The following is a 19,897-nucleotide window of genomic DNA, read 5'->3' as shown; positions in this document are numbered from 1 at the left end:
AAGGGATTTGAGAACACAACAATAAATAAGGGTTTATACCGTCATGTCAAGGAAGTAATAATTACAATGCTGCCTTTATGGGTATTGAAGGTACCTGCCATATTGAATGTGGTTTGGGTAGCAATACTGACAGTTTGTTGAATAAGACAAGCAAAAAAAAAAATGGTGCTATGACATTCCAGAAATATTTTTACAGTCGCCATCATTTTATACACAATTAACCAGCCAGAAAGAAGCGTTTTCTTGAATGATTTACAGAATCATTTACTTTTAAACTCTCCAGCCCACCAAGTGTTGAACGCCACTGTCTTCAATAAACAATTTAACGGAAACATCTCCCATGCAACAGCAAACGTCAATCATCAACCTTTACCTGCAAATAATAATTACCTTCACCATTGAAGGTGGACGGACGAAGGATATAATTACCTCCGCCACCAAAGGTGGATGGAGGTTATGTTTTCACCCCTGTTTGTCTGTCTGTTTGTGAACAAGATATCTCAAAAAGTTGTGGACGGATTCGGACGAAATTTGGCAGAGATGTAGCGTATTTGACAAGGACGAAATTATTACATTTGGTGAAGATCCGGATTCGGATCCGACTGCTAGAATTTTCCAAGTGATTCTTCACCATTGGGAGATGGGGACAAAAACGATACATAGCAGGATATCTCAAAAAGTTATGAACGTATTTGGACGAAATTTGGTGTAGAGGTTGGGTGTGTGACGAGGAAGAATCGACTCGATTTTGGTGAAGATCTGAATATGGATTCGGATATGACAATTATTTAATTCTTAAGTGATTCTTCGATCACCATTGAGTGATAGGGCCAACAACGATATATAGCAGGATATCTCAAAAAGTTGTGGACGGATTCGGACGAAATTTGGCAGAGATGTAGCGTATGTGACAGGGATGAAATGATTAGATTTGGTGAAGACACAGATTCGGATCCGGCTACTAGAATTTTCCAAGTGATTCTTCACCATTGGGAGATGGGGCCAAAAACGATACATAGCAGGATATCTCAAAAAGTTTTGAACGTATTTGGACGAAATTTGGTGTAGAGGTTGGGTGTGTGACGAGGAAGAATCGACTCGATTTTGGTGAAGATCTGAATATGGATTCGAATATGAGAATTATTTAATTCTTACGTGATTCTTCGATCACCATTGAGTGGATAGGGCCAAAAACGATATATAGCAGGATATCTCAAAAAGTTGCGGATGCATTTGGAAGAAACTTGGTGGAGAGGTTGGGTATGTGAAAAGGACTAAACGTTTCGATTTTGGTGAAGATCTGAATATGGATTCAGCTACAAATAATTATTTAATTTTAAAGTGATTCTTCACCATTGAGAGATCGGGTGAAAAGCGATATACAACATGATATTTTAAAAAGTTATGGACGAGTTATGAATAAACTTGGTGGATGATTCGAGTAGGTTACAAGAACAAGCCGATTAGATTTTGGTTCAGGTCCGAATCCAGATCCGGCCTATCAGTGGATACAAAACGTAAACTGTTAACCAGGCGGAGATATGCTCTCTACCGAGTGCCGTTCTAGTTTCACCCGTGTTTGTCTGTGAGCAGAATATCTCAAAAAGCTATGGAGGATTCGGACAAAGCTTGGTGGACAGGTTCGGTGTGCGAGAAGAACGAAGATTCGACTTTAGTGAATATTCGGATCCGATAATTTTTAAAGTAACTTCCACAATTGAGAGACTGGTCCAAAAACAATACATAACACGATATCTCAAAAAGTTGTGGGCAGATTATGACAAAACTTGGTTGATGAGTTGGTTTAACGACAAGAACAAGCTGATTCGATTTTGGTTCATGTTGGATTCAGTTCCGGCCTATCAGTGGGATGCAAAACATAAATTGTACAGCCTGGTGGAGTTGTGCGCTCTACCGAGCGCCGTTACTACTTTAATACTGTTCTTTGCTTCAATCTTGTTGTTTCACTAATAGCCACCTCATTGTTTGCATTTGTTGAACCAAAAAAAAGAAGGAAGTGGTCAAGTGCTTTAATGTTTGCAATTGTATCAGCATTTCATATTAATGGAAAAAAAGGATGAGGAATTCTTCTTGGTTTATATCATTGAAATTCAAGGAACACAACTTCATAAAGAAGATCAGCCAGCCCTGAAACTATTTAATTAATGGTACACAAACCATGTGATCCTATTTCCAGGAATTATTTGTTCACCCCTTTGCTCTGAGTGCAATACGGAGCTTCACTCGTAGATGAGAAGAAGAACATAATCATCGTCCTCGTCAATGATGCCAACGCAGTCTCTTGGTAAGGGTTATGCTGTGTTTCCAGCAGCAGACAAGTTATTGGCCAGTGTCGGCAATAACTCACCTCCTCTTGGAGAACCAGTTCGAGTCGACGTGTCGTCTGGCGAAACGTCCTTCTGATGGACGGTGCACACATTAATGTGTCGCCCTGCAAGCAAAACTCTACCAGATTGACATTTTATTGTTGGGTCGAAATTCCAACCCTGGCTAGGCAGCTAAGCTATCCTGGCAGCCTTGCAAGAACATAGTGAGGATCAAAGTAAAACGTGGAAACTGTGCATAAAGGTATGTCCAGGTAGGTCACTAAGCTTGTGCTTGTTCGTCTCTTGCAACAGCAAAAAACAAATCGATCGATATGCTTTTTGAATGCGAGAGTAGAACCATCATTCTATTTTCAATCATCAAATCATTTTCATGGATTTCACAAATATACGACTTTTAGGAACCGCCTTCAGAGGCCATTTTTCCCCGCAGAGCAGGGGTTGGCCTTTTTCGGGCACCAGGTCCCCTTTTTGAAGCAATGTTTTATGGCCGAATGCCCTTCCTGCCGCCAACCCTGTTAGTCGCCTCTTGGGACACACAGGGAATTACCAGTTTGCGGACCTCAGAAGGATGACAGGCTGAGTCAACCACCCTGGCATTAATTCAGCGATCGACCGGGATTCCAACCCAGGATCCCAAGCCGGCACCCTAACCGCCAAGACAACATCAGGCTTAGAAATATACGACTTTTAGGAATGCAGTGAAATGCAAAACTACAAAATAAAAGTTTGTGCACAGACTGCGTACCTCCTATCTTAACTGTGTAATCTTCGGCCACCATGCAGTTGCGGGCAGCCAGGTCCCTGTGGACGAACTTCTTGGCATTGAGGTATGCCATGCCATCAGCAATTTCAGCGGCCATCTGAAGCATCTCTTTTAATGAGAGTTTGGGGCGTTTTGGCTTCTTCTGTGTGTTGGTGTGGGATTGTACACAGGTGCAAATGTTACATGCATGTACAGGAATTAGACAATTGCATGCAATGGCTCGTTAGTTAACAATGCTGAGGAATATTAGGACTTTTAAAGCATAAATTGTTGTAATAAATTGAATTGTCTTCCACAAACATCGCAATTAAAGTGTCTTTAAAGCACGATCATCTGGCGAGGCGTTAAAATAAAAAGTCAGGCTTAACCCCATCTGCTTTGGAAGCCATCCTGCAAGGCCCAGACAGGAACTACGACTTCTCAAAATGAGTAGCAAAATTATTTTCATACAAACATATGACTTGAATAAAACACACCAACAGAATATAACATTTCACTTCTAGTGTGGTTGAGGAAGCATGGCTTCACACATTACAAGGTAGCCCACTTTGCAAGAAGTGCAGGAGCAATGGGGCACAGAATGTCCAATGGGGCACAGGAGCATTAGCCATAGGGTGAAGCACTCGTTTAGAAAGGGGGTTAATTGGCGTTAAAACGTGTTTTTATTTTTGTTTTGTTTTGGATTAGCTTTGGATTAGATTTTGATTAGATTTTTGATTTTGATTTGATTTGGATTAGATTTTGGATTGTGTTTTGGATTAGCGTTAAAGGAGGGGATGAGATTCTTTTCTTTTTTTGGCTCACCTGGAACGTAGTTCCTGGGAGCTTATGCGTTGGCACATCATCCATCCATCAGTCCGTAAACACTTGCAACTTGTTCTCCGAAACCGCTGATGGGATTGTGACCAAACTTGGCAGAAATGCTATTTGTTGTGTTGCAACTAAAGTTTGTTCATGGCATTAAAAAAAAAATGGTGGCTAAGGGGGTCTACCGGGGGTCAAAGTGGATCCAAGTTTTAACCCCCCCCCCCCTCCCCCCCAATAGGTATTTGCTTCCTTCTCTGAAACTACACACACAATTTCAATTAAACTTGACCACAACCTTCACCACCCGTGATGTTCCGAAGTTTGTTCACGGCATTAAAAAAAAGCTTGGTCACAATCCCATCAGCGGTTTCAGAGAAGAAGTTGCAAGTGTTTACGTACTGACGGAAGACACGCCATCGCATAAGCTCCCCGGAACTTCGTTCCAGGTGAGTTAAAAATCCGGCCCGAAGAGGGTTTATGGGGGGGGGGGGCGTGGGGGAGGTTGCCCCCCCAAAATAGGTATTTGCTTCATTCTCAGAAACTACACAGACAATTTTGATGAGACTTGACCAACCTTCAGCATCCATGATGTACCAAAGTTTGTGCACAGCATTAAAAAAAACGGGCCTTGGGGGGTTTATGGGGGAGTGGGGCGGGGCCCAAGTTACGTATTTGCTCTTTTCTCTGAAACTACACACACAATTTCAATGAAACTTGACCACAACCTTCATCACCCGTGATGCGGGAGGTGGATACTTTGGGGCCTGGGAGGGCTCCGTTCCACCTTCTGAAACCCAAAAATGGAGATAACAACCAAGCAAGAAGGAAGGGACGTAGTGGATGAAGGCAGCTCACTTAATGTTGACTGTGGTGAAAAACCTTCACCTGACTGCCCCTTTTTTTTTTTATCTCCACGACCAAATATAGGCAGAGGTTATGTTTTCACCACTGTCTGTTTGTCTCTTTGTCTGTGAGCAGAATATCTCAAAAAGTCATGGACGGATTTGGACAAAACTTAGTGGACAGGTTAGGAGTGTGACAAGAACAAGCCGATTAGATTTTGGCTCAGGTCCGAATCCAGATCCGGCCTATCAGTGGATACAAAACATAAACTGTTCAGCCTGGTGGAGGTACGTGCTCTACCGAGTGACGTTTATAGCTGTGAAGGCGTTCTTGCCACATACACATGGTAAACCACCTTAGACCCCAAAATTATGTTTTATCAATTTAATCAGTTATTTAGCTCCAGCAAAGAAGATGAATTCCACTTCAAATTCACTTTCCATACCCAAATGTAGGAAGTGGGTAAATATCTCATCTTTATTGTTATCATGTTTTCTGGGAAGGTGAAACCAGGGGAAGCACATACTTAAAAAGAGCAAACATAAATAGAAGTAAAGAGAAGCCTCAGAGTAATATTCCAAGGCAGTTTGTGACAAGCTGAACCGAGAAAGTTTGGATTGTTTCCAGGAAACTCAAACACTGCCCAAAACTGAGCCAATGATCTAACTAGAAAGGTTAATTTATTGGAATGCATCTCACATGTCACAAACAGGATTATAAGATGATATCTCCGACTCCTTCCATCCCAATCCCCTTGTTGACCACCAAATTGTCTTCCTATAACCGTGCTTCTCTCCCATCTATTTTAAGATCGAGCAGCATGACCGATCCCTTTGGGGGAAAGTCAACATCGGGATTGGACATATAGCCTTTTCATCAGCCTTGAACCTTGGCCTGACTTGATATGATGTGCATAATTTATGAACAAACCATCTTGCCTTCATCGCAAATTGAAATTACTGCAAGTTTTTGCAACCGACAGATGCTCAATCGATAAAACAGATCAAGGTGGTCAAAACGGGGTTTCTTCTTTCATCAGACTCAACCCACACCGATATTAATTCACACCAAATGGTGAAACCGTCTTTCGTATTGGTTATCCGGTTGTCGGTTTTTGAGAATATCTTTTAATGGAATACCAATATTTTGGGCGAAACCCCCCTTTCACACAATTTAAATTGGCGGATCCGGATGAGGAACACAACCCCATGAGACCTTATTGTCCTGGTGCATTGTACCAAATTTTTGGGCCGTATCGCTCAGGTAGTTGTGGAGAAGATGTTTTAGTGAAATGAGGGATTCGGGGAGGGGCCCGTGCTGGCCCTCTTTCTGGGGTTGATACAACAATGGGGAATACAACTTAAGGTTAGGGCATGGTCCTGGTGTCTCATGGCGAGTTTGGTCTGGGTCTGTCTGGCAGTTTCTGAGAAGAAGATTTTTGAATGAATTACCAATATTTGGGGCAAAACGCTCCTTTTACCCCCCTTATCGGGGGCACATCTGGATGGGGAGCACAACCCCATGAAACTTTGCTGTCCTGTTGCATGTACCAAATTTGGTCCATTTCGGTCGGGTAGTTTGTGAGGAGATGTTTTAGTCATTTGTTAACAGAGGGGTGGACAGACCCCTTTTAACAGTGGGGTGGACATAAAGTTAACAAAGGGATAGAAATAACCTAAAAAAAGAATCTTCAGTTGAACGACTTTGCCATTCATGATGAATCAATGAAAATGCAAAGTCACAACCTATGCTGTGCATAATCGGACAATACAAGTTAAGAAATTGTTGGGGACATGTTTAAGTAACAAAGTATCTGCCAGTCGGCCATCTTTGATCTGATCTCGAAAATAAATGATGTGCATATGTAAGCCATAATTTATTATCTGTCTGCAAAGTTTGAACAAGATCGGTACATGCATGTCCGAGGAATGGTTGTGGACGTGGTCAATATCGGGATTTTTACAACTAAAATGGCCGCCAGTTTACCAGTCGGCCATCTTTGATCAGATCGCAAAATAAAAAGAGGTGCACGTGTATGTCATCATGTGCTGTGCTTTTGCCAAGTTTGAACAAAATCAGACCATGCAAGTTCAAGAAATGGTTGGGGACACATTTAAGCAACAAAATGGCCGCCAGTTGGCCTTCTTGAATTTGTTTAGGGTGCTGGTGATAACTCGCCCACTCTTCATGTAAGGTGCTGTGGGATGTTTAACATCCACCGACCTTGCAGTGCTGACAGACGGGTCCTCCAGCTCAACGTCCATCTCCGATGCACGGCGTACATAATTGCATGGCATACGTAACACCATGACAACAGTTTATAGTTGGGTTGACATTCCAACCCAGGCTAGACACCTCTGACATGAGCACACATACCTCATAAGCAATCTTGTGAGCCCGTCCTTACTTTAGGAATGTCAATCTTTTATTACCTCCACCACTGAAGGTGGACTGAGGTTATGTTTTCACACCTGTCTGTTTGTCTGCCTTTCTGTGAACAGGATATCTCAAAAAGATGAGGACGGATTTGGACGGAATTTAGTGGAGAAGTTTGGTGTGTGAAGGACGAAATTATTAGATTTTAGTGAAGATCCGAATTCGGATCTGGGTACGAGAGTTTTTTAATATTTGGAAGTGACTCTTCACCATGGAGAAATGGGGCTAAAAACGATATATAGCACAATATCTCAAAAAGTTGTGGGTGGATTATAAGAAAAATTTGTGGATGAGTTGGGTAGATGACCAGAACAAGCTGATTCAATTTTAGTTCAAGTCTGGATCCAGATCCGGCCTATCAGTGGGATACAGAACGTGAACTGTTCAGCCTGGCGGAGGTATGCTCTCTACCGAGGTGCTGTTACTTTTCTCTGCGGTATACAGTACATGTCAGTCTTTGAATGCTAACCTCGGCATCGGAGCGCAGAGAGCGGAGGTAGCTCTTGAGGTCACCATGTGTCATCAACTCCATGATGACGAGTGTGGGCTGTCCTTGTGATACAACACCGATTAACCTGACCTGGAGATGCACATGAATGGCAATGAAACATGATAAATTATCACGTATAAAAGATATTGCTTGTGGGTAACATGACATTGGTATTGCTGGTCATGCCATTCCAGAGGGTGGGCTTAAAAAGGCAGAAAATAACTGAATAAGAAAAAAAAGAACATTACTTAAGTTTTGAATTGTACCATTCATATGAAACCACCACCAAGTACACGCACAGTTGATGTTGTTGGCCACCAATTGGCATGGGCCTAACAGATTTAGAATCGAGCTGTAGTGAGGAGAATGAAAGCAAGGGAAATTAATCTGGTCTTACCACGTGGTGACAGTTAAAGGACTTCATGACTGAGGCTTCGTTGAGGAACTCGATACGCTCTCGGAGAGTGGCACCCTCATTTACAGTCTTTACGGCAACGCGCATGTCACCCTCACCATCGACCACACCATGTGACACCCCTTCATAGACCATGCCAAAAGAACCTTGGCCCAGCTCTTGCAGAATTGAGATCTTGTCTCGTGACACTTCCCAGTCATCCGGAACGTATACTGTTGGCCGAAAGAGATACAAGACAACAATATAATCAAGTAGAGAGTTCCTAAAACACATTACCCACGTCTTGAGAAACAAGGTACCTGCACCTTCATGTATTTAGATAATTCATTTCGCACTTGTTAGAACTAAACAAGGTAGTTCCTAAAACACAAACAACGAGAACAGGAACAAGAGCAAGTTCTCTCGTTGAACTTGAGGAAGACTGAGAAGAAGGCCTATTTGGCCGAAAGCTTGTCTGAAAAGAAAAGATCATATTGAAACTACGTCCGTAACTTATTTAATTTCTTCCGATTTATTTATTTAATGCAAATGAGGCACCCTGCTCGTATTGTGGAGTTTCTGCTATTTCTCATAGTTTTTTTTATACATACATATACATACTCAGTGTACAAAACATTAGGAACATCTTCCTAATATTGAGTTGCATCAATTTTTGCCCTCAGAACAGCCTCAATTCGTCGGAGCATCGACTCTACAAGGCGTCGAAAACATTCCACAGGGATCATGTTGGCCCATGTTGTCTCCAATACTTCCCACAGTTGTGTCAAGTTGGCTGGTAGTATATCTCTACTCCAAATAGCTCGTTCCATCTAATCCCACAGGTGCTCATTTGAATTGAGGTCCGGTGACCAGGCAGGCCACTGCAGTAAGCTGAAATCACTGTCATGTTCGTGGAACCATTCCTGGACAATCCTAGTCTGTGGGATGGGGAATTATCCTACTGAAGAAATCCTTTCGCAGATGGATACACTGCTGCCATGAAGGGATGCACCTGATTGGCAATGATGTTCAGATATCCTGTGGCATTCAAATGTTGCTCCACCTTTGTCAAGGGGCCCAATGTGTGCCATGAAAACACACCGCACATCATCACGCCACCACCACCAGCCTGCAATGTTGACACATGGCATGATGGATGCATGTACTCATGTGATTTTCTCCATACCCTAGTCCTGCCATCAGCATGAAACAGCAGGAACCGGGATACTTCAGACCAGGCAATTTGTTTTTCCAATCCTCCAGTGTCCAGTGTTTTAGTTACTTAGCCCACTGCAACCGCAGGTTTTTGTTTTTTTTGCTGAAAGAAGTAGAACTCTGTACGCTCGTCAGCTGCCATACCCCATTCGTGTCAAGGTACAACGAGTTGTGCATTATTTTATGGGTATTTCAGCACCAATGTTGTGCTGGTCTGTCAATTGACTTTAACTCTAACCCGCCTGTTGCTCTGCACAATTCGTGCCAACTTCCCTTGGCCTCTTTCATCAATGAGCCTTTTTCGACCACTGGCCTGCCGTTGGCTGGATGTCCTTTGGGTGGTGGACCATTCTTGATACACACGGGAAACTGATGAGTGTGAAAAACCCAGCAGCGATGCAGTTCTTGACACTCAAACTGGAGCACCTGGCACCTACTACCGTAGGTGTTCTGTTCACAGAACAACAAATAACAACAAATAACAACAAATAACAACCTTGTTCAAAGGCACAAAATCTTTTGTCTTGCCCATTCAACATCTGAATGGAAAATATACACAATCCATGTCTCAATCGTCTCAAGGCTTAACAATCCTTCTTTAACCTGTATTCTCCCCTTCATCGACACTGATTGAAGTGGATTTAACAGGTACAACCAATAAGGGATCATAGTTTTCACCTGCATTCGCCTGATCAGTCTATTTCATGGAAAGAGCAGGCGTCTTAATGTTTTGTACACTGAGGGTATACTGTATATATGACAGATAATGCTGTTCTCCAACGTGAGACGAACACCGTGACGTTGTGTATGTGGCTCCCAGAAGAGCTCCCTCGCCGTGCTAATTACAAAGATGTTATATTAGTGGAGTCAAAAATCCAGGATCCATGGGCAAATCATGGCGAACTAGGTTTCTCTGCATTTTTCACAAGGTCTTGGTTGGTAGAATGAAATATGCATGGTAGTAAGGTCGATATATGGAAAATACCCCCTCAACCCCCAAAAAATTGCTACAAAAGGTTTCTCAACTGATTCTGGTAGGGTTTAGTGTACTTTATAACATACTAAAAGTTTACCAAAGGAGGACCCCCGGAAAAGTGTTTTTTTCAAGATGGCGTCCAAGATGGCCGCCAAAACCTCTTAATGATCATAACTATGTAACTATCAACTCAAATTTGATGATCTTGGTGTCTATCCCTAGGTTTTTGGGGGCAAGGAACACATTAAGACCATTAAAAATGAAAGTGGGCCATTATCTAACAGGTTGAGGGGGCATTTTCCATATATTGACCTGAAGAATGTGTCGAATTGGATCTAACTGAATAACTAATTCTCATCTTTCTCTTTTTCAGACATGATTCAACAATGAGTGCAAGCACAGCCAGTCAAGCTTTTTGTCCAATCTGCAAGGAGGAGATCGAGGATTCCAGTGATAACTGGGTTGCAATTCAGTGGAAGTGGGCGAAGGGAATAAATGAAGCCAGTGTAAAGCGGAAGGACGATCTTGTAGTTGAAGCCAGTACTAAAGTGCATAAAAGCTGTCGTCAACAGTACATCTATCTATAATTCCAGTAATCTCTGTACGTTTGTACGTCTGTACGTTTGTTTGTCTGTGACCGCTGTTTCTCGACAACCACGGGTCCGATATACTTGAAACTTGCCAGGTATATTGCTGGGGACCCGAGGATGTGCCTTTTCAAGGTTTCATATTAATCGGACAATTACTTACCGAGCTATGTCCAAAAAACGATTCAACCAATCAGAGAGCAGCGAACGATCGCGTGTGCCGAACGTGGAGGACACACTCTGCCTCGGATGGCACATTTGAGAGCGTATTCATTTATTTCACGTTTGCAAACTATGTTGGCGTTAAACTATGTTTTAAAACTAATAAAACCGAATTTGCGATTCATTCGCTTTCCTGCGCGTTTGTGCACGCGATGGCGATTTCTTTACCAAACTCCGGAAGCCGTTCGCTTTGGACCAAACCATTGCATGTAAATAGAGGGGGGGGGGATTGTCACCGTACTCGCAAGCCGTTCGCTTTGGACCAAACCATTTCATGTAAATAGAGGGGGGGGATATAATTTTAGATATAGATATAGTACGGGCAATGCCCTAGTAAATGATAAAAACATTAAAAGCCATGTTGCAAAGAAAAGTAGTGGTTCTGTGCCACCAAAGAGAACCACAAGACAATCAAGTGGAGGTTTTGACAGTGAAAAGGATTGCGTATTCTGTGGATGTACAATTGATTTGGACAAGGGACACTTTAGCTGGGTACGGACTGACAAATTTGTGGAGACAATTGTGGAGGTCTGTGAATCCCGTTCAGATGATTGGGGACATACTGTAAAGGGTCGGATTGAATACTATTTACGAGATTTACATGCAGCAGACGGACTTTATCATCATTCGTGTAGTGGAAATTTCCGGTCCTTCAAGTCTGTGCCTTTAGAGTTCCAGAAAGCCCCCGAAGCCAAGCGCAGAAAGTGTGGTCGTCCTAAAGATGAAGATAAGTATGAAGCATTTCAGAAAATGTGTGCTTACCTAGAACTGAACAGTGAGGAACAACTAACTGTTACATCTTTGAGCCTCATAATGAAAGGGTATCTTTGTAATCCTGATTCGGAACCGTATGACAATTACAGTTTGAAAAAGCGTCTTAAAGAACGCTTTAAGGACTCAATTTTTTTTGGTGAAAGAGAAGGCTTGGACGATATTGTTACGATGAGAGAACAAACGTCACAGATTCTGAGATCATACTACAAGCAAACGTGTCAGGAAGGCGATGAAGAGTCCCAAAAACGCGCTATTATTGAAACTGCTGCTAGGTTAATCAGAAGTGATATAAAATCTCAGGTTTCTACCGTGACGAATCAGTATCCAAGTAGTGATGATTTAAAACTTGATTCAGCCCTATCGTTCATTCCGACTAGTCTGCGGACAGCACTGGAAACATTGTTCGTTGGGAAAGACACAAGACGCAAGGTTGCGGCAGTTGGTCATGCCATAATTCAGGCAGTTCGCCCACGAGCTGTCATTGCCCACGAGCTGTCATAGTAGTGATCTTGTCATCGAACAAACGTTGATGAGGTCTCTGAAGAGCACTGGTGGTCTAACTCGCGGCAGTGGGATGACCGAGGACATGCGAAACCTTTGGACCTTATCTGCACCTGTAACATCCGAGTACAATATTGCGATGCAGGATTTCACAAACCTAACCTATACTACAAGTCCGCAACACAAAGACTCAACTGAGGCGCGCATCAAAAGAGATGCATCTGATCTCGAGAAAATTCGGATAAAGCTTGCAGCCTGCTCACCCTTCACATCTGATCCTACTCTGAGAAACATTGTCAACGGGATAGTGGCTGGGCCAGATGTGAATGTACATGACTTTGAATCGGTTGGAAACAAGATCATTGAAGATATAATCGGAAAGTCGGCATTTACTTACAAATTCAAGCGGAAAGACAGAGCCAAAACCCTTGGGAATATCTCTGCTGTGAAGATTGCTCCTGATCGTACCATTGATCCTGCCCTTCTGTTCCAGCATTTCCTTCTGGTGTCAAGGTCAGGAGATCTTTCCCTTGAAGAGGTTTTGACGAATGAACTAAGCCCCTACCCTCCAGCCCTCTTTGAGACCAGGAACATTCTTCGAAAAGCAGACAAACCTCAGCTTGCTCAGGCAATTCGAGACCATGCTGCGGACTTATCAAGTGAGGCTGTGATGAACTCTATTCCCAAAACAGATTGTTACGTGCTTGATGGTGGCTCTTTGCTCCATCGTTTACCGTGGAACAAAGGCGACTCATATAATGCAATAGCTGAGTCTTATGCAGACTTCACTGTGAGACATTACGGACAAGCGACAGTGGTGTTCGATGGCTATGGTGAAGGTCCCTCCATAAAAGACAACACACATCAGAGATGAGGAAAAAACCTGCACCCTATTGTTAGTTTCACTGCAGAAACAGAGTTTGCAGGCAAAAAGGACGACTTTTTGTCTCGTGACAAAAACAAGGCAGACATGATTGCTCTCATCAGCACAGCACTAACTAAAAGGGGATGCCATGTCATTCAGTCACCAGGGCATGCAGACGTTGATATCGTTAAGGCAACTGTTGAACGATCCCGTCATTGCACCACAACGTTGGTCGGTGAGGATACAGATTTGCTGATCTTGCTCCTTCATTACTCCAGAACAGACAATGAGATCATCTACTTCCGTTCTGATGCAAACAAGCAGTCAAAAGAACACAGAGTGTATAACATTAACCTGTTGAAAGAAACTTTAGGAGACGATGTGTGCAATGAGTTGCTCTTTGTACATGCCTACTCAGGATGTGATTCTACTTCAAGGATTTTCGGCATCGGAAAAAAGTCAGCTTTCTGGAAATTAGTGAAATCTGATCCTGTCATGAAGTCCTGTGCTAGTGCATTCATCCTTCAAAACAAATCTCAAGAGGACATATCAGATCTTGGCAAAGACCTGATGGTTGATCTCTTTGGTGGCAAGTCTAATGATACGCTATCATCACTGTGCCATATCATTTTCACCAAAAAAGTGGCAACTGCTCAAGCATTTGTCACTTCTGAACGGCTCCCCCCAACATCACCTGCAACAATATTCCATAGCCAACGTGTGTACTTTCAAATTATGGTATGGATGGGGATGGCAAATGAAATGACCCCAACTGAATGGGGATGGAAACAGGAAAATGATCAGTTAATTCCAATTATGACCCAAAACAATGCTGCGCCTGACGAACTCTTGAAAATTATCCATTGCAACTGTTTAGGGGGATGCAAATCCTCTCGATGCAGCTGCAGACGCTATGGACTCCGCTGCACTGCTGCATGTGGCCCTTGCCAAACTGAAAACTGTGACAATCCAAACAACACTCAAGAGGTCGATACTGAGGAGGAGGATGACACTCAAAACTGAACGCTCTGAAACTTATTCTATGGACAAAGGTGTTTGTGCATTAGGTGACAGCTGAAGGTCATGAGTTCAATTTCATAATGATTCAACAGCTCAGTAATATCCAAAGTTGTCTTAATGTGTTCCTTGCCCCCAAAAACCTGGGGATAGACATCAAGATCATTAAATTTGAGTCAATAGTTATGGACTTGCGGTCATTTGGAGGTGTTGGCAGCCATTATTGACGCCATATTGGATTTTTGTGTTACATATAATGGCCCACTTTCATTTTTAATGGTCTTAATGTGTTCCTTGCCCCCAAAAACCTAGGGATAGACACCAAGATCATCAAATTTGAGTTGATAGTTACATAGTTATGATCATTAAGAGGTTTCGGCGGCCATCTTGGACGCCATCTTGAAAAAAACACTTTTCCGGGGGTCCTACTTTGGTAAACTTTTAGTATGTTATAACGTACGCTAAACCCTACCAGAATCAGTTGAGAAACCTTTTGTAGCAATTTTTTGGGGGTTAAACTGTATTTTGACCTGACTATGGTAGATATTTCCCAATTTAATGGAGAAAAAATTCTAGAGGGCAAAATTCAAAATGGCAGATTTTTGCCCTGGCTCGTTAACTTGCTGTCAATGTTCACATCAGCTAACTCGCTGTTCACATTATCATCTAATGTGAACACAACAATTGACAATTTGAATACAGGTATCCCCCGCTTAGTGTAAGTTTCGCTACAACGAATGGTTTCATTTAGGCCTATTCATCACTTAACAAAGGTTTTCATTCGCTATAATGAAGGAGCAAGTGGTCACAGTGTCTGTGTCTGGTGATTATGCAATGTTGCTTTCATGGGATGAAAAGTTGACAAGTCCGATGCTTTTCGACTGATTACCTTTTCAATGGGGGATTAACTTTTCAGAAGGTGTATCTGTTCATCGTTCAGGTATATTGTGTGTTTTGAATGAGTTCCAAGCATTGATTTGTTCTACGGTAAAGAAACTGCTACAATCTGGGTGCCTTTTGTCTTCTGGTTTCATGCACCAAACACACGTGTTTTTCGTGAAGTTTCTCGACTTTGCTTTTTGATGATCTAGCTGAATCAGGCCTTTCTATTTCGAAGTCACCGAGAGGCTCAACATCAACTTCAGCCTCCTTAATCACTGCTTTCTGCTTCTTCTTCCTTGCTTGCTACAGTTTCACTTTGCTGGACATAACAATTTTGCAGAGCTTCTGAAAGTAGACTCCAGTTGGACCATCCATACATCTGACAGTAGCAAACACATCACCAAACTTGTCTAACCCATGCCAGACGCCAGTCAACTGCTCTACTCTTCAAATCTTACCAGGCTTCATCCAGAAATTTGTTTTGTCCTCTTGACACCTCTCCTCCTCACAAAGGATGCATAAATTAACGCATTGTTCCCTGTATACTTCTGTTTTTATCCTTTTTTGCTGCTTAGGAGATAACAGAGGATGCGACATCATAAATTCTTCCAATGTTTATACATATATACAGTGTGTATATATATATATATATATATATATATATATATATATATATATATATATATATATATATATACTGTATATATACATATATATACTGTATATATACATATAATATACATATATAATTTTTTAAAATTTAAATAAACGAATTAAATTCCTGCGTGGGGCTAGCGTGGAAAATTCTGACTCGACCCGGCACTCGAACCAGGGACCTTCATCACTTACGCGGTGACAGCCCACAGTGCCATTGAGCCAAACGAAATCTCCTCAGAAATTTTCCACACTTAACACTGCAAGCTTTACAATGGCCGATGTCTTACGTGCCTGCTAGGCAGACCCCGGATGTGAGCGTAAGTATATATGCATGTGTATGTGGATGCAAGTACATGTAGAAGTGCATTGGAGATGAACTCATCAACAATTTTATCGATATCAATCAATTAATCAGAGGATATAAAATATTATCTATGAAATCAAATATTTACGACATAACCTTCAAAAATATATATATATAAATGGAATAAAAACAAATATAAATAAGAATGCACCAGTAAGATTAATCGATTAAATAAGTTCCTCCGACCTGACATTTAGCAAACATTTTAACAGAACATTGAATATATTTTCATTCTGAATGCATGTGCCGAGTATTCAAATTCTCAAATGTTGTGTTCACATTAGATTATATTTCACAGCGAGTTAATTAAGTTTAATAATTAATCACCTAACTCATGGTCTATTTTAAACCTGAATCACAGACAATAGAAAGAGAACAGAGAAACAAGATGATGTATCGACTATTTCAGGCGCCTTTAGAAAAATTATCAATCTTTTCTTATCAACGTTTCTTTATAGTGTGGGAAATCCTTCATTTATTGTTATCTTTGAATTTCAGGGGGTAACGTCTTGAAAATAAAGAAGTGAGAACTCTAAGGAATTTGCAAATATCAGCTCAGAAGTGCAAACACTCATTTAATTGCTTGGAACTGCAAAGTTACAGGTGAAATATGTTGTTTACTTTCATAAATTAGCTGCACATGTCTGCAGTCGAGAATTTCAGCAATACTGCGTAACCCCCTGATTTTGCTCACCTTGATTGGTGAATATCTCAAAATCTGCTGATTTGGGGATTATCATTCTTTTGAATCTTTCATTCAATCTTTCATTCTTTGGATTATCTTCTATTTAACATGACTTTTGATCAACATCAAATTTTCCTTCAAATTATGTACATTTCAGCATATTTCGTGACATAATTTTTTTGGGTCACTGCTGATCAGGGCAAAAATCCGCCATTTTGAATTTTGCCCTCAATAATATTTTCTCCATGAAATTTGGAAAGGCCCCAAGCAAATTTCATTCTACCAACCAAGACCTTGTGAAAAATGTAAAGAAACCAAACCAAGAAACCATACTTGGGGTGGATCCCCTAAGGTAACATGCAAAATCTGGTTGGATTTGGTTCAGTAGTCTTTTAGTTTTTGAAGCATGTATAAATATGCAAATTCACTTTTACAGTGTAAATAAACTCCCATGCTCTTCTAGCCAAAGAAAGCTGCATGAAGCAACCATGAAAACCAACATAAGGTTTTTTTGCAAACCCTTGCTGTTTCAACCCCTACTTGGGTTCCTCTACAGCTGCATACATTCACAAGTAGCACATCCATGAGAATCCCCATGCTACACGCCCGTTCAGTCACCGGACTGGCTTCATCGAGGATTGCAATAATGAGAGTCGAAGGTTACAAGAAACCTCTTCACCTTCTCAGGTGCAAAAGAAAAAATAGCTCAGGAGCAGTTTCGTGCAACTGGGAAGGGTTGGTACAGAGATCGAGGGGTTGAGGACACAAGATTGGGAAGCAAACACTGAATTGTGGTTTTAGGCTTCTCATGAGCGGAGATGGCAGTGGTGCCATTTTAGATAAGGGAAAGGATGGAGGGGGAGCATACTCGACAGAGATGTAACAAGGCATCACCAGGTTTTAGAGGAGGTAGACAAGTTTGAAAGCTCATTCTTGAGTTTGGACAAATGCTGTTTTTTGTCTCTCCCGAGAGTGGACATACGCTTGTTGTGGGCTTTGTGGACTAATCTGAGATTGCCTTCGGTCGGATTTGCCTTCCAGGAAGAGAACACAAGTCGTTTCAAGGCAACGGCCTCGCCACAGGATTCAGTGTACCATGGGTGGTTATGATATCTGAAGAAGAGGTTGGATGAATCTGCGCATCAGGGAGAGCAGGTTTCTGTGGATGAATTCCCAGCTGAATTAATATTAGGGGCAGGAGATATAGGAGGCCTGTCCTGAAGTGAGATGGCTGCTTGCAGTGCAACTGGGAAGGAGTAGGTCGTTGATTTGACAATTAAACACACCGAAGTACGGTTTGGCATGGAAAATTGGAAAAAAACATGACCATGAACACTGAAATGGAAATAAAAAACTAAAACAAATGTCTGTTCCAGGAACGTTCGCTTTGTTGAGCCGGAGGGAGGAACTCGTGTATCAGCAACACACATTGAGTAACCCAGAACTGGAAGTGTTCCATTAGTATTCCATTGCTAATGAAATTTTATTGAAGGATAGTGCCTGAAAGCATCCTATATATATGTTTATTATCTTAAAGGGTTTCACAAAATTTCAACACGGCAATAGTTTTTCCAAAAGTTTTCTGAAAACACGGTTAAACGAGCATTCCGAGAAAAATAAAGGACGAGTAATACAGCTCAAGTATGGACTTATCTGAAGGCCACAGGGAGTTATCATCATTCAGTAATGGGTGGATCCGGCAGGGTGGCTTTGAGGTACGCAGACTCGCATCTGAGCCGTCTTGCCTGATTTCAAATCTCGGCCGAGCTGAAAACGAGCATCCCAGTGTTCCACAGGCAAGGTGTGGTATCAGTTTTGTGCCGTCCCTCAGATGGATGTTAAACTGTGCATCTCATCTGCCAGCATTCATTGGTAGACAATAAATATCTCAGAGTGTCTTTCGAAAAGAGAAGGCGAGCTATCGCCGGCACCATGAACAAGTTCAAAATTGCTGCTCTAACCTACAGAGGGCATTGCATCAGCAGCACCGCAAATTGCTGCTGTAACCTACAGAGGGTGTTGCATCTGCGGCACCGCAAATTGCTGCTCTAACCAACAGAGGGCGTTGCATCTGCGGCACCGCAAATTGCTGCTCTAACCTACAGAGGGCGTTGCATCTGCGGCACCGCAAATTGCTGCATCTGCGGCACCGCAAATTGCTGCTCTCACCTACAGAGGGCGTTGCATCTGCGGCACCGCAAATTGCTGCTCTAACCTACAGAGGGCGATGAATCTGCGGCACCGCAAATTGCTGCTCTAACCTACAGAGGGCGTTGTATCTGTGGCACCGCAAATTGCTGCTCTAACCTACAGAGGGCGTTGCATCAGCAGCACCGCAAATTGCTGCTTGAACCTACAGAGGGTGTGGCATCAGCAGCACCGCAAATTGCTGCTGTAACCTACAGAGGGTGTTGCATCTGCGGCACCACAAATTCCTGCCCTAACCTACAGAGGGCGTTGCATCTGCGGCACCGCAAATTGCTGCTCTAACCTACATAGGGCGTTGCATCTGCGGCACTACAAATTGCTGCTCTAACCTACATAGGGCGTTGCATCTGCGGCACTGCAAATTGCTGCTCTAACCTACAGAGGACGTTGCATCTGCGGCACTGCAAATTGCTGCTCTAACCAACAGAGGGCGTTGCATATGCGGCACTGCAAATTGCTGCTCTAACCTACAGAGGGTGTGCATCTGCGGCACAGCAAATTTCTGCTCTAACCTACAGAGGGCGTTGCATCTGCGGTACCGCAAATTGCTGCATCTGCGGCACCGCAAATTGCTGCTCTTACCTACAGAGGGCGTTGCATCTGCGGCACCGCAAATTGCTGCTCTTACCTACAGAGGGTGTGCATCTGCGGCACCGCAAATTGCTGCTCTTACCTACAGAGGGTGTGCATCTGCGGCACAGCAAATTTCTGCTCTAACCTACAGAGGGCGTTGCATCTGCGGTACCGCAAATTGCTGCATCTGCGGCACCACAAATTGCTGCTCTCACCTAGAGAGGGCGTTGCATCTGCGGCACCGCAAATTGCTGCATCTGCGGCACCGCAAATTGCTGCTCTCACCTACA

General features: G+C 42.6%; 1 protein-coding gene across 2 annotated transcripts in view; it reads right to left on the bottom strand.

The window, feature by feature from the left end:
* Positions 1 to 19,897, bottom strand: part of LOC137436401 (insulin-like growth factor 1 receptor) — a 295,186-nt gene that overhangs the window by 13,391 nt on the left and 261,898 nt on the right. For both annotated transcript variants that reach the window (XM_068130150.2, XM_068130151.2), the window contains exons 17-19: positions 8,085 to 8,314; positions 7,667 to 7,777; positions 3,094 to 3,253 (exon numbers count right to left, since the gene is read on the bottom strand). In XM_068130150.2, the coding sequence (XP_067986251.2) occupies positions 3,094 to 3,253; positions 7,667 to 7,777; positions 8,085 to 8,314 (501 nt within the window). The remainder of the gene's footprint in view (positions 1 to 3,093; positions 3,254 to 7,666; positions 7,778 to 8,084; positions 8,315 to 19,897) is intronic.

Source organism: Myxine glutinosa, chromosome 11 (genome assembly GCF_964187855.1).
Source record: "Myxine glutinosa chromosome 11, kmMyxGlut1.1, whole genome shotgun sequence".
NCBI lineage: Eukaryota > Metazoa > Chordata > Myxini > Myxiniformes > Myxinidae > Myxine > Myxine glutinosa.
Note: the sequence above shows the minus strand (reverse complement) of the source record. Positions and strands in the feature narration are given on the sequence as shown.